This window comes from Hakea prostrata, chromosome 5 (genome assembly GCF_041222555.1).
Source record: "Hakea prostrata isolate BN-2017 chromosome 5, UWA_Hpros_2, whole genome shotgun sequence".
NCBI lineage: Eukaryota > Viridiplantae > Streptophyta > Magnoliopsida > Proteales > Proteaceae > Hakea > Hakea prostrata.
Genome location: NC_142604.1, coordinates 32650793 through 32673879, shown reverse-complemented (window position 1 = coordinate 32673879; position 23087 = coordinate 32650793). Strand labels below are relative to the sequence as shown.

Genomic DNA, 23087 nt, shown 5'->3' with positions numbered 1-23087 from the left:
CTGAATTAATTGGAATGTTCCTTTAACTTTTGGTGGTGGGTATTGCTTTTCTTTTTTATTCACTAGTGGGATCTCAAAAAAATTGTGGAGGATGAAAATTGATCTTTCTGATTCTTCCTTTGTTTGTTATGTTCTTTGTATCTAATTTGCCATATATTGCAAAGTGACATTGAACGAGGAGTATGTGTTGTTTGGTTACAATTTAAACTGAAGGAGAGTTGTTTTAAGTTGGTTTGTCAATATCTGTCAGATTCCTTAAGTGGCACTCTTGAATAAAAATCCAGTGAAGACACTTTGTGATATAAACTAAGGAGGGGAATGACTAATTTAATGCAGTAGATGAATTGCAGAACTTTTAGGGTTTTTGAAGCCTGTGGCTTGGGGAAATTTCGGTTCCTAGGAGGTTGCAGCTAGGGTGTAGGATATTAGCTTAAATGAGGATTGATAGGTAAGTGAAAATGGATGCTGTCCGGTGGTTTTCTATTGAGAAAATCTTCTATTCAACTCTGAATTTTTATATATTTTTTGTCTGCAATTCAATTTTCCAGGTTAGGATCAGGGTTGCACAAGGTAGACAATGGGCGTTTAGGGTGGGAAAGGCTGCTGGTTACAACGGGGGGGGGGTGTCTAGAGGTTGATTCTTTTGTAATTTGGGCTTTAGAAGAAAGGGCGGTTTACAGCTTTAGAATGCTCTATAAAATTGCTGCAGGTTTGGGAGAGGAAGGGGAGGGCTAGGAAGGGCTTAAGGCTTGGCTTTGGGGTTGGGGATCAACACTTTGTTGTATCTTGAAGGGAATGACAGAAATTGTTGCTGCTGCTGCTGCTGTGGATGAAGAAACCTTCAACTCTGGACTTCTGCAGGGTTTCCTCTTTGGAAACCCTACTCCAACCACTCGATCCTCCTTGGCTCTCAATCCTCAGCAATTTATTTGATTTCAAAACTGATTTGTTACAACCCATGGCCTTCAATTTATAGCCAAATAATGACTAAAGAGACTCTCAATAGAAATCAATACCAGAGAGTTCTATTCTAGGAAAAGCTAGAACTTCTAATCTAACTCATATTCCTACTTGACTTAACCAATTACAATTTGAATTCAAATAAACAGAAGACTGCTAATGACTACTAGGACTCCTTTAATAATGTAAATCCCACTGAACTTGAAACTCTTAAACAGAATTGGTTGAATGTTAGACAAATGACAAAAGTGCCCCTAGGTGGTGTGCACCTTTACTAGGGTCGTGGGAAGGGGGTTGCTGCCTATTGCTTCTTGTGGCTTCTACTAAGGGACTTGTAATTTACATCAATTTGGTTATTGATCTGCTCTCTTGTTAGTAATAATTGGACATCAAATGAATCAACTATTTCATTGTTGCATTCATAAATGAAATCAGGTGGATATGGTAGAAGCCAAATATATTTTTTTCCTAACTAGAAGGTCATCTAGATTGTTGTGCAAGGATTACAAGGTGATAATAGGAGAAAGTTTAGCTGCATAACATAGACTAGTAGTCTTGGATGTGTGAGGGTAGTATCTTAGGATAAGGTGATGGAACTTAAAAGGGGAGATCGCTTGAAATTTTTTACTATTGAAGTAGTTTAACAAGGAAATGGGAATTTGAGGGGGGACACTAATTTGATGTTGAATGAAATGGCTAGGTGTAGTAGGAAACTTTAGATGTCATAGGTGAATCAAAAGGAAAGTGACATTCTTATAGATAGGCTTGGTGTTAGATGGCTAGGTTCTAGCAGTAATTAAGAATAAGAAAGTTAGCTTTAAGATATGGAGGACTGAAGATGTGGAGGATCTACAAGGTATAAGTTGAAAAAAGAAAGAAAGAAAGAGAGAAAGCTAAGAAATTTATAGGAAAAGCAAGGGAGATGAAGCATGGAGATTTATATAATAAACTAGGCACAAAGGAAGGGGGAAAAAACCTTTTGTAAGTTAGCTAATATAAGTGATAAGAAGAGTAGAGGTCACCATGTTAGACATATTAAAACTCAAAAGTAAAGATGGTAAAGAACTGGTACTTGATGAGGACATAAAGAAGAGATGGGAATTTTATTTCTCTAACCTACTAAATGAACATATTGATGTATCCAGCCAGAGGCAGCCCAGGCAGGGCTGAAAGAGGGTCTAAAACCCCTAGCATTGCTCACAAACCCCCGGGGGGGGGGGTAAATCTGTCTTTTACGTCCCCTGGACGAGTCTTTAAAGGCTGGAATGGGTCCAGCAAGGAGTTGTAGGGTTGTTATTTTTGGTTTGAAGTCCCAGTTAGGGAAGAATTTGAGTTCAGTAAATTGTTTGGCAGTAGTTTCCTAATAAGGGAGTCCTATTTTTAAGTTTGATTCAAAATAGGAAAGAGTTATTTCTTTTTGAAAGAGTTTTGTTTGAGTAGAGTTTGTGTCAAATTGGGAAATAGTTATTAGAGTCTATAAATTAGGGTTGTAAACAAAGACAGCTTTGATGAATAAAATGTTGTTTGATTACTTGACTGAGAGAATCATGGGGAACCCTAGGGGAACTTTGGCCTGGTTTTGTGCTTCAGGAAGCACTCTAATTTTCCAGAAGTTCTCTGCTTTTTTTGAGGCCTGCAAGTGTAAGTGAGGAGCAGTTTCTACTTGCTCAAGCCCTTTTTCCTTTCTGCTCTCAGCTTCCCTTTTACAGCCCAGAATTTTCTGCAAACCCTTTCTCTTTCTCTCTTTTCTGCTCTAAGCTGCCTAGGCAGCAGAGGAAGTGTTTCAAAGGAGATCCTGAAGATTTTGTAGCCCAAACCTGGGGTTACATCACATACTTTAGGTATCTATGACTCAGATGATCACATCATTCACTATGGCACCAATTTCAAACATATATATGGAGAATAATGATGTTCAAAGTAGAAGAAGCTCTAAAAAGGATGAAAGCAGGTAGGGCACAAGGTCTTGATGAAATCCCAACAGAAGTATGGAAGAGTTTAGAAACCTATGGGCTAGTTTGGCTAACCAAGTTGTTTAATAAGATTATGAACATAGGGAATATGCTAGGTGAATGAAGGAGAAGCATCGTGTTCCAAATTTACAATAATAAAGGAGGTATTTTAAAGTTGTAATGACCATAGAGACATAAAGCTAATGAGTTATACCATGAAACTATGGGAGAGAAGAATTGAGACCTGTTTGTGATAAAAAAACCACTATCATGGAGAACCAATTTGGCTTTATATGGAAGATCTACAATAGAAGCTATTTACCTTATTAGGAGACTTATGGAAAGGTATAGAGAGTGTAAGAAAGATCTTTTTATAGTATTTATTGGCCTAGTAAAAGCTAATGATAGTCCTTAGAGCGTTAATTTGGCAAATACTGGATAAATGAAATGTTGCAAATAAATATGTGGACATAATTAAAGATATGTATGATGGTTTAGTGACAATGTAAGATTAGTGGGGGGATTTTGTAATGAATTCCCGATTATAGTTTGGCTACGTCAAGGATAAGCTAAGCCGATATATATTTGCACTTATAATGTACAATTTAATCAAAGACATTCAAGATGAAGTTTCTTTGTGTGTATGCTTCTTGTTGATGATATTGTTTTTTAGATGAGACACATGTTGGGATTAATAATGAGAAACTCTGAAATCAAAAGGTTTTAAATTAAGTAGAACAAAGATGGAATCTCTAGTGTGTAACTTTGTTCATGATCGACGGATAATGATGTGGTGAGATTTGATGAAAATGAGATTCTAGAAAGTGTCTGTTTTAGGTATTTTGGCTCAATCATAAATAAAAAAGGTTCTATACTAGATGATGCTTCCCAAAGAATTAAAATAGTGGGGATGAAATGAAGAGGTGCGTTCAAGGTTTTGTGTGATTGACATATTCCTTTGAAGTTGAAAGGAAAATTATATAGAACCATTGAACAACCAACTATGATGTATGGTTAGAGTGTTGGGCTGTTAAGAAGGATCATATGGATAAACTTGGTGTAGTTGTGAGATGGAGCTCCAATAAAACTAGGAAGGATAAGGTAAGGAATGATCATATAGAGCTAGCCTAGGAGTGGTTCTGATAAATTATAAGCTATGAAAAAATCAATTGAGGCAACACAATATGTTCAATGAATGCCTTTTAGTGCCCCTGTGCGAAGAAGCAATTTGATCCAAATTGAAGGAATTAGAAGAACTAAGGTCAGGCCTAAGATAGCCTTAAGAAAAGTGGTGAGAAAGGACATGCATGGCTTAGGCCTTGTATTTAGTATGGTCTCAAATAAAGTTGATTGTAAGGTAAGGATCCATGTAGCCGACCCCGTTTCGTTAGGAAAAGGCTTCTTGTTGTATTATTATTGGGTTGTTTTTCCTATTTATGTATTACTTTTAAGTGGATTTTTCTTGAACAATTTATAGAAATTGCTTCTACTTCTATGCAGTGGTCGTCAATATTATCTATAAGGGAGTCAATTGGTCTGTATACAAAATTTGGGGTTTCTCCAATGATGACTGTTGGGAATTTTCCCTGATGCTAATTTATTGTAGCAAATAAGCTGGTCAGGAATTAGTGAATAATTGATCTTTGTTGGATTCAGATCTTTCTGATGATTGTGCATTTTATTTGTTTTTCCTTTTGATCTTCTTATCTTCTGAATGTGCACCTTTTTAAAATTCCAATAATTGCTAAAAGAAATTTTCCACTTGTTTGTGCTTTCATTAGATTCCTTGAGTCCCTGATAGACACAATGCTATTCTTTCACATTCTAGATGATCTTTTCTACAACTTAGCCATTGGGATGTTATTTAATAATTTAGTGGTTTCCCTTTGATCAAGCAATTATCGAGATAAGTTATTTGCTTCTTGTGATTGCCAAGGTGAATTTTGGTGGAGTTGCCTATTGAGGGTGGTGATGAAGGGGACTAAGTTGTCACGACGCCTTGGCAATCCAAGGGGTTGGAGAGGGTAGAAAAGCGAGTAGCCACCAACAAGGAGACCTAGGAGCCCAAGTCAACATGTGTGCGTGGATGCTTAGGCAGTGATTGACAAGTATGGTTCCCAATCAACTATTCCAGATGAGGTGAATACTTCACAGTAGAATGTCACTCTATTAGACAAAGGTGTACCTTGCGTAGGAGGCTCCTGCAATGGCAGGGTCTTGGGAGGGTCATGATGGATTTGGCATGAACTCTCTTTTTGCAAAGAGGTTGTTTCCAGACTTAAACCTCTGACCAATTGGTCATAGTGGAGCAATCTTATTGTTGCATCAGGGCCTGCTTTTGGTGTCTATTTTTGCTATTGTACAAATACCATTTTAATGGAAGTCTGGTAGCACGCTTGACAGGGAGCCACCGTAAACATTATGCACTTTTGATGGGAAATGTCAAATAAAGGTCTTCTGCTAAATAAAATGATGGATCTCTCACAGGTCATGCTCTTGCACTGGAGAGAAAGGGACAATAGGGTTTTAAGTCTTTTTGTGTATTTTAGATCTGCTAGATCCATTGGGGGCTCACCTACAAATTTGGATTCCTTCTTAAGTGATTCATGATCTTATGGACATTTGGCAATTTATCATGCTCGAGTAAAATCAAGAAGCTTATATGATATTTTGTCTATGTTGTCACATTTGGACCATTCAGAAGCAAAGAGATAACCATGGTGGGAGATCTTGCTCTCGAGCGAGATCTCGCCACTTAAAAAAATGGAGATCTCGACTAAGATGGCGAGATCTCGGTCGAGATATACCAATTTTCTAGTGTAAACTTAGTGGCCCGTCTCGGTGGGTTTTAGGGCCCTAGTTGGGTTGGAACTTGGTATTTAGCCTATTTAAGGCCTTTTGAACACACTGGTGGCCTTGGATTTATGAGAAAATAACCCTAAGTATGTCTTCTAAGTCGACCCTATGTGTAAAACCAAAATGCTGGGAAATGCAAGGTTAGACAACATGTAATGTAGAGATATCAAGTAATTCAAGTTATCGTAATGTAGAGATATAAGGTATTCAAGTTATCAACTATCTAGTATCAAATACATTATACATCAAACTATCAAAGAAATTAAATGTCTTCAAAATTTTACAACCATAAAAAGTTTTAGACTTTTAATAAGTCATAAATCATAATCCATTAGTTCATAAGAGTATAAGAGTAACAAGACTACAAGACAGTGAGAGTATCACTCAGCATTCTACATCAACTGATTCTGAATGGTGGCCACATATGACTCCCAAGTCAACTCATCACTGTAGTATGTCACATATCAGTCTATGTGGGACCGATATGTCTCCATGTCAGAATAGTGGAGGAATAGCTCAATTGTGGGCGGGTGAAAGAGCCATTGTTGCTCTTGCTATTCATGTTGCTATTGAAATATGGGTAGGGGTTTCTAAACTAGTTAGTCAGCAACCGACCTTCACTCCCTTGTGTATTCTCCAAGTGCAGGGTCTTGAGAAATAGCATGATCTCCATAAGAAGAATAACTAGTGTCATCTGACCTAGTGCTGTGATCCCTGTATAGGTACTCTGATGACTGCCAATTGGCCAAACTCTGCTATTGGGAGCCACTGTGACCATGATTTAGGCTTATGCTTCCCATGTTCAATTCAAGATACTACATGCTTGCATCATCATTGGTTTGCCCCTAGTTTGATTTTCTCTTCCTACTCCTAGTATAAGTCTGGGAGACAGGGGAATTGTGGCTCGCATGTGTCGGATGACTCAGACCTGGTGGAGGTGACTCCTTTTGTTGACCCTTACTTCCACCAACACCACCACCAGCTTGACTACCTCCATGACTCGATGGCTGACTTATAGGGATGGTATCATCGGCATCATCTGAACTCCCACTACTAGACATCACTGCAGTTATTTCAAGTCGACTAGGTGGCTCCACAAATGGTACACTTGGTCCTGTTGATGCTGTTACAACAACTTGACCCTCATAAGAAGACATGTGGTCAGCCACAACATCTGGGCCCATGACAACAACAATGGTAGGATCCGGCTGCCCTCCTGGCCCATCCAGCATTGGGCCACCTCGATCCCTAACCCATTGATATATAGCATCATCTTCCTCATCCTCTGCTGGTGGTTCGTGGAATATATCAGTCAGCTTAATCGGTTCCCGATTTATGTCATCCATATCATCTTGTATATGCCCTACTCTCAATCTTATGTTGTAATGCACATACACTAAGTCCTCAAGCCTCTTACATCCCAATCTGTTCCATACCTTACTATGGATGAGCGAGAAGGTGCTCCAGTTCCTCTCGCAACCAGAGGATGAGCAAGTATGTGAGAGTACTTTAATTGCTATGTCCTTGAGATTTGGCGAACTAGTTCTATATAACACCCACCAGTCAGCTGCATAACCAAATATAAGAATGCATTAGGCAAATAAATCTTAATACTTATATAACTTACAGGTTGTAGTTTTATGGACTTATTAGTTATCACTTATAGAGTTATAGACTTTATAGTAATGTACTATTTGCCAGGATCATTTTTTGCATAGTTGCAACCACAAAAGGCTTTCCAAAACTCCCAGAGGAATCCCTGAACTCCTTGATTTGTACACCAATTATTCAATTATTGTACTTTTACTACTGTATATGCATTAATGCAAGAAGTTGAAGAGACAATTGAATAAGTTCTCACCTCTCCATTAATTGCCCTTTGCATTATGGGATTTGACACAAGCTTGTCCTCCACGTCTTGCATCGCATTCATCAACCTAACATTAAGCACCAGATCATTCTTGTAATGGTACTTTGGGTTGAGGTACTAAGCTTGTATTCTAGAAATAAAAAATTTGGTTAGTGATTTGGTTGTTTAATTGTTTATAAGTTATAAGTTATAACTTGTTACAAATTAACAATGTAAATTAAGGTATACAACAAAAACTTAAAAGACTTAAAAAGTGACTCACCAGCCAAGTGCAAAGGATGCATCGAGTGTGTCTCCCATCTATCATCAATGATCCTCTTGTAGGATTTGAAGTAGCTAGGGGCAACAACTCTAGCCAACTCTGTCATTTGCTGGAGGGCAACATATATGTGGGGCATTGTGGGCTTCTTCTCCAAATCCACCATCCTTAAAACAAACACAATAAGCTCTAAAATGTCCACTGTCCTATTCAGCTGCCTCCAAAAGGAATCATCGGCAATGGTTTGTTGGCTATTACTGCATCCAGATGGCTAGATCCACGGCAATTAAACCACTCCTCACTTGCAAACATGTGCCAGAGACCCATCACTTTCTTCTGGAAGCTTAATAAAGCTACATAGTTGGTGGCGAATCTAGTCAATCCAGGTTTGACTAGATCACCCTTACAGTGGTTTCTCATCATCTTCAGCACATAACCATGGTTATAAATAAAATTACTAACCCGTCTAGCTTTGTCAACCACAACATTGATTGACTTTCTCTTCCCCAAGTCCTTTGACATAAGATTAATCGAGTGTGCTTCACATGGTGTCCAAAAGAGGTGGATCCTATTGCTCTTCTACTTCATCGATATTTCACCAGCTTTCTTGAAGTTAGCACCGTTATTTGTGACAATTTGGACAACATTGCTTGGCCCTACCTTGAGGACCACCTGCCTAAGAAGCTTGTAAAGGTAGTCCGCATCTTTGATTTTATCTAAGGCATCCACTGACTTAAAGAAGGATGTCTTTCCATTGTAGCTCAGCATGAAATTAATGATGGACTGTCTAGTAGGACCGGTCCATCCATCAGCCATTAAAGTAGCACCATATGTTGTCCATCTTTCCTTTAATGAACCAATGTGTTCCTCCACCTCTTGCTTCACCTTTGGTAAATATTTATTCATTACTTCCTAAGCTGTTGGGCCTTTAACCTCTACACCTGCCGTATCAACTGCATTGATCATCCATTGATAGTATGGTGTCTTGGCTACATTGGCTGCAATGTTGCTGTAGAGCATGAATTTGCTGATTGCCAATCTAGCTTCCTCCTCCTTACTGCCTTCTCTACCTTTAACAAACATATATGGAATGCTTCTTTGATAGGTGTCTTGATGTTTGAAGAGGGAGGGGTCTTGTTCAAATGTGGCATCATAATGTGCAGTCTTCCTCCTTTCAGTCCTCTCACTTCCATGAAAACTATGTCTAGGTGGCATGTATGCCCTTGACCCCGAACCACCTGCTCCTCTTGTTTGTTCATATTGCCTCACATTCTCAGAATGTAAGGATTGTTTGCTAGCTTCCATTGCAGCCTTCATCTGTCTTCACTCGGCCTGTGACTTAATACCCATAACCCTCCTCTCCTCGTCGTTGTCTGACTCCTTATCAATTCAACAAAAGGTCTACATCTCAAATTCCCTTTGCTTTTGTGCCATCTCATCCTTTTTTTTGTCTCCCTCCCATTAAAGTTGCTGCAATTGCTTTTTGCATTTCATAAGGAACTTTGGGACACTTGGCAACATCTTTGTAGCCACCTTTGCTTTTGTGCCATCTCATGCTTTTTGCACTGTATTCTCAAATTCCCTTTGCTTTTGTGCTATCTCATCCTTTTTTTTGTCTCCCTCCCATTAAAGTTGCTGCAATTGCTTTTTGCATTTCATAAGGAATCTTGGGACACTTGGCAACATCTTTGTAGCCACCAGCCAAATGTTGCTTTAATTTGGTTGAACCACCAGAATTCAAGGCCTTGAGGCAATACTTGCATCGGGATTTTTTTCTTGTTGGCAGTTAGTGGATCCCCACGTTGCCATGCAATGTCCTTAGTACCATTGATAGTGCTGCCACTCCCACTAGTTTCCATCTAAGCTACAAGTCTACAACACTGAAATACATACATGAATGTTCCTAAATAATCATTAGAATAATTTTTAGATAAATAAAAACAACAAGACACACACTTGGTTCTAAGATAACATATATTCGATGCTCAAACAGACATGTTTGTATTTTTAAAATAAACTACATAATATGAGCATCATTAAAATTTTTTTTTTTAATAAAATATCATTTTTCATAATTATTTAAATAAAAAATAAAAATAAATACAGCAAACATGATATTCAATATATGACTACATGGGGTTGTAGCCCTCTTAATTTAATTTGACATAACTGGTAATCACATTTTATATCATAAATATTTTTATATTTTTTAATTTTAATTTTTTAGATATTTTATTCTTTAAATACGAAAATTCAAAAAATAAATTAATTGCAGAAAATTAAATTTGTTTCCATGAAAGTGTTGATCGAAGCTAGTAGATCAACATATATTTATACTAGACTCACACACCCATTGTAGAATATTCTATTTGAAAAAAATTCAAATTTGGGGGAAAATTTTACCTTTATTGAAGATCTAGTTGAAATAGGCTTGAATGATGATAATCTCATGTTGTAGATGTGTTAAGGATGTTTAGAAGTTGAATCTCCAAAAAATTCCAGCAAAAAATCAATTTTCCGGCGATTTTTGAGAGTTGTAGCGAGAGAGAGGCGTGATCTGCCTCTCTCGCATGAGATAGGGGGTTTTAAAACCCCCGTAAGCATGTGGTTGGACCACATTTAGTGAGACATCTCTCCCATCTCAACTCTCCTCTCATCTCGCCATCCCGTTTTAGCGAGCCGCGAGATCTCCCACCATGGAGATAACAAGGGTTCTAATGCTGACTCCTCACCAAACTGGCTTGTTTTCCTGAGAATAAGTTCAGGTTTTATATAATGTTCAAAGTATTGGTATGTATCGTATCATATCAGCCAATACATATTGACTGGCTTGTTTTCCTAAGAATAAGTCCAGGTTTTATATAATGTTCAAAGTATTGGTATGTATTTTATCGTATCAGCCAATACATATTGGTTTTGGTCAATACCAATACCATACTAATATATAACTTTTTGATTAAAATAATGTATAATCTCGGATTGTATCGAAATGTTTCAGCCAATACAATTTGATATGACTGACACATTGATTGATGCAACCATTAAAGGGTTTGGTGGGTGCTTGAATGTGTATTTGTATGTTTTAATACATATTGATATGTATTAGCTGGTCTCCCTGATCCTTTTCTGGTATTTGCTCCAAATCTCCTTGTTCTGGATTTGGTAGTACCTCCAGTTCAGAGAAGGGAGGTTGTTCCCTCTTTGTCTGTTCTTCTCCGCACCAGATCTGGGCGGTTACTTTGATTCAGTGAGGTGATCAAGATCTTGGAATTTCATCCCCAATGCTTGCCTGTTAGCTAATTGAAAACAGTAATAACTTCCGCTTGTGTTTTACCTCCAGTTTACTGATGAATAATTTGGTGCCTGCTTTGTACTCTTAAATTTATAATTTTAACATGGTTGTTGGTCTTCCTTTTTTCTTATGCTGGATTTACTTCTTCACAAGTTATGGCAGGAATTTCTTGGCTCTACATTAATGCCCTGGTGTTGATAAATGGGCTAGATCAATCTTACTGCATTTAGGATGTAATGCCTCCTATTGGATTGGCCCTGACTGTTATTCTATGAGGCACTTTTGTTCATTTACTGGGAGGGGGATTTCACTTTTCATATTGCATGCCCCTATGTTGTCATTTTTGCTACCTCTTACCATTAATTCCTAATTCACATCTTCTGGATACAGTTCTACCAGTTATGTTGTCATCAAAATTATTGCCTGAAATGGAAGCAGAGGACTCCACCAAGAGAGAACAGCTATTAATTGGGATGCAAAACTTGCCAATATCCTCACAAATTGAAAAATTAAAGGTGTTCTATGGATCAACTAAATACCCAACTTCTCTCTTTCTCTTGATTCTTGCATTCTGAATTAGGCCCCTTTCACTTTGTAGGCTAGAATTGATATGATTGGGGCAGCCTGTGAAAGTGCTGAAAAGGTTATAGCTGATGCCCGTAAAGCCTATGGTTTAGGTACTCGTCAAGCACCCACAAGTGTCCCCACCATAGACAAGGCTCATGCTGCTAAAATTCAAGAACAAGAGAACTTACTTCGTGCTGCTGCAAATATTGGTGAAGGTATTTGTCTTAACATATTGTTCAGTTTGGATATTTTCTTCCATCTCACCACATGCCTGTCTTGCTGATTTTTGCTCATATTGTTTTGAAGTTAATAGATAATACATATTCTTGTCATTAAATGAGGAGCACCTTAACAATGGTGAACTGGTGATGTGACCCAGGTTCTGGGTTAGTCTTCAGGACCCTCTCAAAGTGAACCAGCTATTAATTGAGTTATCCTTGGGGTTTGGGTTTCATCTATCCAAGATGGGATGGTTTTGGATTAGTAAATGGGAAATTTTAGGTTAAAATAAAATTGGGATGGGTTGGAGAAAATTGTGTGTTGGTTATGGGAGGGTTAGGGAAAGTTAGAGTGTTAACAGAACCTGCTTGGGAGAGGGTTCTGGTAAAAATTAGTGGTTTTGCCGTTTTGGGATATCTAGAGAGGGTACCCTGGTGGGATGGGAGAATTTAGGAAAAATGAGGGTGTTACCAAACCCTAGATGGGATGAGATTTGGAAACTAAAGTATGGGAGAGATTCAAGTGGGATGGGATAGGGTTTTAACAATTTAGGGAAGGGTGGGAGAGGATAGGCTTTTATAGCAAACCCAAATGGAGGGTTTGGGAGACTTGCGGTTAAGGGGATAGGATGAGGAATTTTGTGGCTAGGTTCTTTGGTCAACTTTGATAGTTCTTGATAATTTTTTGAATCTTCTTTCTTTTCATCTACTCTGCTGCAAGAATCAGAAAGGAGGGAAAAGGAAGGGGAATGGGGCTGGGGAAGTGTTGTGGGTGGAGGGGAACAGAGGGAGGGATGAAAGGTTGCTGCCGCAAGAGGAAAGAGGTTGGGGGTGGGTTGTGCTAGGTCTAAAAGAGAGAAAGGGGGGGGGTGGGGTGGGAGGGAAGAGGCTGGGCAACCTGAACTTACTTGAGAGGGAAATGTGAGCTGCTGTAGTTGTTTGAGTTAGTTTGCTGCTGAAGCTTGACGCAGGAGAAACTTCAAGCAAATTGCAGAATTAGATTGCCCCCTCCTAGGAACCCACGGCTCACTCTTCCTTCAATTCTCAGATTCTATTCAATAACTATGGATGGGTATGGGGGCCTTTGAATAGCCAATTACAAGAAGGAAAGACATTCAGACTCAAATTACTTAACAAACAGACTTGGACTCTAATTAGGGAATCCTATATGGATTGTAAATCCCTTTACAACACAATTACTAAATAACAATTCAATAATCTCTTGAATACTAGGAAAGTAAACTCCCTAGGACCACAAAAAATAACAAATTAAATTATCTAGAAGGAATCTTCTAAAACATTCCAACTAGGACTCCCACATGGACTGCGATCCTTCAATAACTTGACTACTAGGACTCTAAACAACAAAATTAAAGTAGATAAAGATTCTTCAAAATATCTGGAGTTAAGCAATCACAAATTGGGCTCGAACTTGGGGTTGATAGTTGATGTAACCCAGGGTAATGGGTCTGGTTTAGCCTTTAGGCTGCGTTTGTTTGCTGGAATAAAGGTGGGGTGGGAAAATTCTTGAAAAAAGTGTAGATTTTTTACTTTTCCCTTAAATCCCAAAATGGTAGGTTGTTTGGTTGCTTGGGGTGGGAAAGTGAGAGACAAGTTTCCTTGAATCAAGGAAACTTGTTTGGTGATGTGGCAGCCCAACTTTCTCACCCCAAGCCATTTTAAAACCCCACATATTTGGTGGGACTTTGTGGGAAAGTTGGGAAAAGTAAAAAGTGGGACCCACCACTATCACTTTTCCACAAAACCATTTCCTTTCCTTTCCTTTCCTTCTCCCTCACCCCAGTACACATGGGAGTATGGGACCCACATGTTTTTTTTCCCACCCCTTTTTTCCCACCCATCTTTGCAAACAAACACAGCCTAGCCTTTAGAGTCATCCTTTACTTAGAATCAGCTAATAAATGTGCTATATATATGGGTAGGGTTAACTAGGGGATGATTTGTTATGGTTTTGGAATGATTTTGGAGGAACTAATGGATAATTTGAGAAGAGAAAGACCCTTGGGTGAGATGGACTTGCTTGGGAAATTATACCTGGTATATGGGGAGGGCTAGGGAGGTCTAGGGTTTTAACAAGTCTAGATGGGATGGGTCTGTTGGCAAAATTTGGGAAGGTCAGGGTTTTGGGGAAATATAAGAGGAAAGGTCAGTTAACAAAACTTAGATGCGTTTGGGATAAATTGGATGCATGATGTTAGGGTTTTAACAAATCAATATGTTTGGTTTGTGACACCTAGACTTACCTAGGATGGAGAGGGAAGCCTGCGATTGGAGTTTGGGTTAGTCTTGGATGGTTCTTGGATGAATCCTTGAACCTTGATCTTGCTTCCTTTCTTTCTCTCTTTTCTCTCGTCTTTCTTTTCCCTTCTTCCTCTTCTATCTTCTATCTTCTCTAATGCTGCTGCCAGATCAAGAAAGGGCAAGAAGAAGGGGGAATTGGGAAAGAGGGGCAGGGGGGTTGCTGCAGGTTTTGGAGTGGTGGGGGGAGGTTCGTCGTGGATGCTCAGGGTAGGAGAGGGGCTGTAATGGGTCGCGTTGGAAGAGAAAGGGGTGGGATGGTCTTGAGATGGAAGGGGAGGGGAAGGCGAGTCCTTGTGTGGGCAAGGGTATGGGGAAAAGGGCTGGAATGGGAGGGGAGGGGGCTGGGATGCACTTACTGGTTTAGGAGGTTGCTGTTGCACTTGAGTTGAAGATGCTGATCTAACGATGCTGGAATTTTGGAAAACTCTCTGCCAGGTTGTGTGGTAGCTTCCCACTACTCCAAGCCTTCAATTTATATTAATCTTCAACTGTATTCTTTACAAGGAGGTGGGGGGGGCTATATGCAGCCTTGCAACAAAGAAATTAGTCTTGGACTTAATCTTGAAAACCTAATTGGAGTCAACTACTTGAAGTTGTAAGTTGTAACCACAAAAAAGAATCTTCGAAACAATTGAAACTAATAACTAATTTACAACTAACTAGGACCACAATTATTAACAAAATGAAATACTAATTATCTAGAAGGAATCTTGCAAATAGATTCCAACTAGGACTCCCAAATCCTAGTTATCTTAACTATGACATAAACAATTAAAGAAAATAAAATAACTCTGGACTCCCCATGAGGCAGGAGAAAGTACTTAACTTGAAACTTGCATTCTTGACTTCCAATCGCTTGGAGCTGTCCTACTTGAAAAAACCTTTTTTTAGTGCCTCCAAAAGTACTTGGTTGTGTTTGTTGTTCACGATCATCATGGTCCTGGCAAGCTTTTGATCCACAAAGCATCAGATGCATTTTTGTGAGTTACTCTCCTTCCTAGAAAGGCTACCTTTGCTACCATGCTCCATCCCGCAAGTACTTCGTTTCCATGGATGTCATCTTCCGTGAAGCCTCTTCCTACCATACCTCGACACTTCTTTAGGGGGAGAATGCTGATAGATAAGATGTGTCAAACGACATTGATGTTTGCCTAATAATTGAAGATGACGTGAAGCAACAGCCAAAAGTAGATTAGATGGAACAACAACAAGAATAGCCATCGCTACCATCTCTAGGATCATTAGACATACGTAGTGAGGGGGAGCAACAAACTCTAGTTTTGAAGTCCTATATTTGTGGACGTCCACAGGAGACCTTTCCTAAGGCACCCCTTCCCATTACAAGAATCCTTTCCAACACCCAGGGATTGGATCTCCACATGATTCACCTCCTCTTGGTTAGGATTCTTCACTTGAGGAACTTATAGCCTTGAGAAAAGCGTTCAAAAATGCACTTACCATATATCTCATGTTCTCTCTTTATTCTCTTTCACCTTCCTATCGTAGTTTTGTATCTTCCCTTTCTTCTAGACTTATCCCACAAAAGCGGCAAGTGCATACACATATCTTAAGTGGAAGGAAACAATGGTGGAAGAAATGAAAGCACTTCATAAATTGGGACTTGTGATCTTGTAGTTCTTCCTTCGAGCAAGAGACCTATGGTTATAGGTGGGGGGGGGTGTTTATGGTGAAGCAGAACAGTGATGGACTAGTTGGTTGATTAATGCTAGTTTGGTAGCCAAAGGATTCATCCAGATCTTCGGGATTGATTATCAGGAAGCTTTTGCACTTATTGCAAAACCGAACATAGTCAAGAGTATTCTCTGCATGTGTTATCAACCTGGGATGGAATCTTCAGTAGTTAGATGTACAATTTAAGTTTTGACCAATGACTGAAATTTCGGTTTTTTGGCAAACTAAGACGAAACCCGAAGGGGTGATATTTTATGCTCTTGTTTTGTTCAATCTTGGTTGAAATTTTGACCAAATCTCATTGTCTTGATTGTTTTAACCATTTCGTACCATTTTGGCCCATCTTTCTTTCAATTACCTTGTTTCGACAAGATCTGCATTTCTCCACCTTATCTCATCTTGGTACCACCAATCCATTTTCAAAAATTTAGAGTTAACATCCAAACTTTTGGTATCAAATCCCTATTTCTTCCTGAAGTAAATCCCTTGTAGTCCTTTGTCAACAAACGCCCACTTTGTTTGATTTTTGATTAAACACGCCTTGAAGTTAGTTATGTGTATTCATCCCAAAATTTTGATTTCTTGATAGTCGATGCATCAATAAATATTTGTTCATTTTGAAATCAATATATGTTTAGATTAGGAGCATAATCTATGAATTATATTTAGCTTTTTTTTGGGTAGAGTGCTATTATTTATTTTAAATTTTTTTTAGTTTTAGAAACTAATTTCCATATAATATATTATGAAAAAAATAGTATATATGCATGCTAGATGACATTGAATCTAATATATGTGAAACGCCACCACTCAATCTACATTGTGATTGTGTCAAATTTATTTTTCTGTTGTTAATTATTTATTTAAATTATTTAAAAAAATTATATTCTCTTTGAAAAAAATGGAAATGGATTTCTTTGGCGTAATATGACTATTCCAATTATGATACTTGTAGAGAAGCTCCAACTACAATATCATCATTGCAGTAGAGTCTAACCTCCGAGTTTGGGATGGATTAGTGTGGTTCCTCTATACTTAAAGACACCAGAAAATCGAACCATGAATGAAGAAAGGCATGAGAGAAGCACATTGGCTACTGATTATGAGGCCCCAATTCTTGACTAGAGGGTACACGAAAGGCCTCTCCCCTTCCATCCCTTGGATAGATTGAGGGGGGGCGGGCATGGTGGGAGATCTCGCTAGATATCTCGCTTTTCCAAATAAGCGAGATGAGATGGAGATCGAGAGCAGAGAGTTGGGATGTGGTTTTCTTGATTGACATATGCTTAAATGCATATGGGTAAAACTAAAAGTCCTGAACATGACTTTTAACCAATATAAAAATGGATATGATGCAAGAGAACACTAAGATTTTCATTAAAATGCAACAAAAATAACAACTAAAATTCAATATACAAGTAGTCAAGTCCAGTTTAGTTGCCTGTAGTCAATGGTACATGGTTGAAATAATATGTGTATAACACAACAATATATGAATGAATTACAAATTACAAATTACAAATTTACAATACACATCACACCTATGAATAACCTGATAATAGTTGCTGTGCTGTGGTGGCTCCATCGTCTTAACCTTGTAGGCCTGCCTCTTCAAATAATGGACGTACTCATCCTATGTCATCGAACCTATTGTTAGAAAATAAGATTTAAATAATCAAAACAACAGTTGAACTTGAATAGAGAAAAGAGAGAAGAAGAAGAAGAGAAGAGAGAGGAAGAACCAATAGAAGAGGTCTGTGATTCTAGCAAAAAGTATAGAATCACAAAGCCCTTTTATTTATAGCTTCTAATGAATCTAATACAACTTGAGAGATAAGTAATTGTCCTCTAGAAAAAGGAAACAAAAAATTACAGCTTTAGTAACTTCCTAGTTCCTAAATAGAGAGTTTTGAAAATAGAAACTACCATCAAAATAGAAACTATGCTTTCTAAAAACTCCCAAAACTTATGTAGCAAGACTCCTACATTAGAAATAGAAAGTAGAATAGCATCACTAGCATAATACTGTTCACGTGAACAGTAAAATAGCCCAAACTTGCGTATACTTCAACACCTATATAGTGCTCCATATAGTTCGAATGCTGCCCTTCTTTAGGTAGCTTATCCTCGTAAAACGACAACCATGTTAAAGAAAGTGTCATAAAGGTAAGGATTGCTTTGACGAAATTTCGGTGAGATTTCTGAATTTTTGCCGAAATTTCAAACTTTTTAGTTTTGGCCATCATTTCATTTTGGCCTACATCGGAACACAGAAATCTTGGTGAAATTTCCCTGAGATTTCGCAAAATTTACAACCTTGGTTGTGACCATGGAACAAAATCTCGTGTAATTTCTCTGAATTTTGGATAGTTCAACATTGTCAAGGCAAAACTAGGGGCAAAACGAGTTGATTGAATCTTGATGAAATCTCGCCAAGATCTGGCCGAAATTTTGCTGAAATGTTGCTGAAATCTCGAAAGTTTCATTGAACTTTCAAAAATTTCATGGGGTTGCATAATATGAATTGTAGTTTTTTATTTTTAGATTATAATCAAGATTTGACTACTTGTTCTTGCAATTTAATGGAAGTTTTAATGTTTTCTTGTATATTCATGTTTAGATTTGTGAGAATACATGATCCAGTTTCATCCATTTACAGTCAGGCATGTGTGAATCAAGAAGACCAGTATGTGGTAGCTTTTAGTGAAAAATAGCATTGCCAGTGTATTTATTGGCCTCAAATTAGACTGTATACCAAAAATCAGACCCAAAAGCATTTAAAACCCATTGAAATAGGACCCATAAATTACAAAGATCTCATCGAGGCTTCGGTATCTTGTTGTGACAGTGAGACGAGACGAAATTTAGTGCAATAGTTGTGACAGGTAATTGTGGTGGAGAAATACTCTAATTTAGGAAATTCTTGTGTTAGTAATTTGAAATTAAAGGTAGTAGGAAGACTGACGTAATTTTTAGGGATTGAAGTTGCGCATTCAGCTATAAGGCATATTTCTATCCCAAAGAAAGTATGCCTTAGACTTATGATGTGACAAGCCTACTAGGATGTTATCCGAGTGATACTTGTCTGGAAGTTGCTACTTGAGTCTAGTAAAAAGAGAATGTGTGGATAATCCCAGTATCAGCAATTAGTGGGAAAACTGATGTATATGTCTCATACACGGCCTAAAATTGCTACTGTTGTTAGTATTGTGAGTCAGTTTATTTATGATCTGCATCCTGATCATATATGTCTGCTGTCTTCTGAACCCTTCAATTCATTATAAAAAATCTGCTATTGGTATGGTGTTATCCTATCCCTACATAATCATTTTCGAGTTAAAGCTTACACTGATGCCGATTGGGAGGCTCACATGATCGAAAGTCCACATTAGGGTATTGTACCTATGTAGGTGGGAATTTTGTCACTTGGCAAAACAAGAAGCAGAATGTTGTTGCAACTACTGATAAAACAGAATTTCAAGCCCTGGCTTATGTGGTTGTGAGTTGTTATGGTTGCGTGATCTTCTTGAAGGTGTATCAACAGTTCAACACCTCTTTCCATGATGCTCTAATGTGACAACAAGGTTGCCACAAGCATTGTCAACAATCCAGCACAGCATGATATGGCAAAACATGTGAAGATTGACAACCACTTTATAAAAGAGAAGTTGCAAAAGCAGTCTCATCTGTATGCCATTTGTGAAGTCTGAAGATCAAGTAGCAAATGTCTTCACCAACGGTTTACTTGAACAGGTGTTTCATCCTATTTTGACCAAGTTGGGCATGTGTGATTGCTATTCCCCAACTTGAGGGGAAGTGTCATGGGTGACTTGAACGAGGCCAGCTTTAGTTTGCGCCATTGCAAATAACTGGGAAAGTCCTGTTCAAAATAGGACTCCCTTCCTTATCCTTTTTGGCCTTTTTATGTTTTTGTTTATTTTCTCCCCGTCAAGCGGAAAGGCAACCATTTCTGAGGTTGGATCCTGCTTGCCAGCTTCAGAATATCGACTCGTGTGGTCAGCTTATGATTCTGCTTTTATAGGACTAAGTTACCAATCTCTACCTTTTGTGGGGGCAGTTATATGATTTTTACTCCTATTCCCTCTCTAAGTTAGTTCTATACTATGAACTGCAAATCTATAATTTCCCTCTTAGGGTGAATGAATGAAATCATCTTTTGGAGTGCAATGTTCTCTCAATGTACACAGAATCCAGGAAAATTAGCTCAAAAATAAAATTCCAAATCCCACAAAGATAGAAAGTAAAACCCCCCCAGGTATGGTGTACAAGGGGCATGCACACTTAAATCACTGTACTTGCCTCGATACTGCCTTAGCAGACGTCTTATCGCCTAAATGTTTCAACTGCCCTAGAACTTATTGGATCGTCTTGGGGCCGTGACAACTATGTGCTGGGATGCATTTTTTAGTGGGGAGGGGTAGGGGGTTAGAGGCTGTGCTGTTGTACTCTTGCTATGGATAATTGTGATGCTTATGTATCAATTGTGCATTTTGGCCATTCCATGCTTTATGTAGATATGAAATTGATATTCAGGTTTACGATTACCTGGAGATCAGAGGCATATCCCATCTTCTCTTCCCATTCATCTGGTTGATGTGCTTCCTCCTGCTGATGTTGCTCATGTTACTGACAATTCTGGTAAATGATTTGTCTTTTCTTATTGTTTCTTCAGGAGTAGCATTCCCAGAACCATTTGGTATTTAGTTTTTCAAGATATTATGTTGTTCATATTCATAATTTCTATTTCCAGGTATTTACCCAAAGAATGTTCCTCCTAATAGCATTGGTAGCCAGGGATCTATACCACAGGTTAGGCTGTTTCCTGTGGCATCACTAACATATTTAATCTGTTAATGCAAGTTTCTTTACAAGCTGTGCAATGAATACATTTGCTATTTTAGTGATGCATCAATGGAGTTCTGTGGCAGCTTCTCAATTATTTGCTTCTGATCCCATGTCCAGATATTGGTGCATAAAGTTGGTAGCTGGTCACTGTTAAAAAAAAAAAAAAAAAAAAAAAAAAAAAAGAAAGAAAGAAAGAAAGAAACCTTAGTCAAATCCCTTTACATGCATTTTACAACTTTATGTTATTATACAGATTGTGCTTGGGCATTTCCTGACAGAATAATTGACATGCTTGGTTATGACATGATGATCCAGGTCATGCAAGCTAAATTGAGAGTTATTCAGCCCCAAAATATCCACAAATGGAATTGGCAACGAAGGACAGGAATTAGCAGTTTTAAGGTTTCTAGGCAAGTCAGCCTTTAGGACTTAGCCAAACTTGCATCGAGTGATAATGGGGTGATGATAAGCACTGCTGAAAGTTTGAATCAGTTCCAATGGTTGGATGCAAGATACGCCACCACTGGTTGGATGCAAGATACGCATCCAAGCACCAAAGTAGAAACTAACTTGCTGTGATCCAGAACAGTGACCCGTGAGCAGATGAGTTATTGTTGCAATTTTGATTGAACTCTGATGTTCAAAACCAATTTATGAAGGTGAATAGAAATTAAAAAGTACTTGATTCAAGGGGGTTGAACAGATGAATGAATGGGGTTGACGGATAATTGATGGGGCGGTGATGTAACCCCCGAATTGAAGGCCAATCTTCAGGATAATCCAGGTGAACCAGCAGTAAAATTACTGCGGTTGTATGATTAGGGCTGAGTATAGGGCGCTCGGGTTGGCAATTGAGTAGGACTAGCTTCGGTTATGGCTAGGAACTAGGGTTGGTTGAAATTAGAAAGTACATGTTTCAGGGGTTTCAACAGATGAATGAATGGGGTTGATGCATAATTGAAGGGGTGGTGATGTAATCCTCAAATCGAAGGCCAGTCTTCAGGATCAATCCGAGTGAACCAGCGGCAAAATTAGGGTTTTATTACCCTGCGGAGGGTCATAGGGCAAGGATGGGTGGGGAGGGGTTCAACTGGGTCATTGGGGTGGGGGTTGGGAAGGGGCTGGGGTGTTGTGACTCTCGAGGGGCTGGAGGTGTTGTTGATCTTGTGTGGCAGCAGGGTTAGGGGCGGAGGCAGGTTGCACAGTAACAGGGGAGGGCTGGGATGGGTGTGATGGACCTTGGGGAGGTGGGGGAGGATAGGGTTTGTACTTACTTGGTTGGAAGGCTGTTGATATTGGATTAGCGGCTATGGAAAACGAATCATTGCTGGAATTGGTTGAAGACCGCAGAGAATTGCTTGAACTTTGAGGAAACTTGAAGGAAGATGCTGAGTATTGAAGAACTTTTAAAAAAAATCCACTGAGGCTCCCTCAAAACAGTAACCCCAGTCCTAATTAGCTTTTCATTCAATAACCCAGACTGAAAAGTACAATGAACTAATATGCTATTTATAGCCTTCAAAAAGACTAACTTGGGATGGGATTCCCTAATGGATATGGATCCCACCTCTTGAGCAAAACCCTTGGATTGGAATCTAATTAATTAAAAGACTTGGACTCTAGGGTGGGTTCCTTTATAGATTAGGATCCCTCCTCATTAGTCATTACATGGACTTTTTTGAATTGGACTCTACTAATTAAAGACACATGCTAGAATTAGACTTTCAGTTGACTTAAATAAACACATGCTAATCTAAGATAACCTAGGACTCAACCAAACAACTTTGAATCAAAATAAAACTCCCTAAATCAATTCAAACTCAACTCAACTTCTCAATTTAAATAGAAATAAAATTCTGAAATAATTTTGGAAGTAATTCCAAAATTAAAAAGGGGGAAAAATGCCCCCAAATAGGGGTTTGGCCAACTTAGGGTGGCTTCTTCGAGCCCATCCTGGGGGCCCTATTTGATGCTTCGGCTAGGGGGTCATTGTGTTCAATGTTCACATCATAAAGTTTGGGACAAGTCTAAGGGTTAGGTAGCCGTAGATCTGAACTTGAATTTTAAGTCTTAGAAAAAGTTTGGAAGTTCCAGAAAATTCCAAAAAAAAAAAGAAGGTATGAGCCGAGGGTTTACGGGAACTGGGGAAGAAGGGATTCAGTCTTCCTAGGTTCTTTTCTTCTTCTATTCTTTTTTTTTTTTGGGGGGGGGGGGGGGGGAGGTTGGGCGGCGG

The 23087-nt window shown here is 38.7% G+C and overlaps 1 protein-coding gene across 5 annotated transcripts in view; it reads left to right on the top strand.

Annotated features, from left to right (window-relative positions):
- MED8 (mediator subunit 8) overlaps positions 1–23087 on the top strand; it is a 91684-nt gene that overhangs the window by 2690 nt on the left and 65907 nt on the right. For all 5 annotated transcript variants that reach the window (XM_089155948.1, XM_089155946.1, XM_089155947.1 and 2 more), the window contains exons 4-7: positions 11580–11704; positions 11788–11971; positions 20543–20647; positions 20760–20818. In XM_089155948.1, the coding sequence (XP_089012074.1) occupies positions 11580–11704; positions 11788–11971; positions 20543–20647; positions 20760–20818 (473 nt within the window). The remainder of the gene's footprint in view (positions 1–11579; positions 11705–11787; positions 11972–20542; positions 20648–20759; positions 20819–23087) is intronic.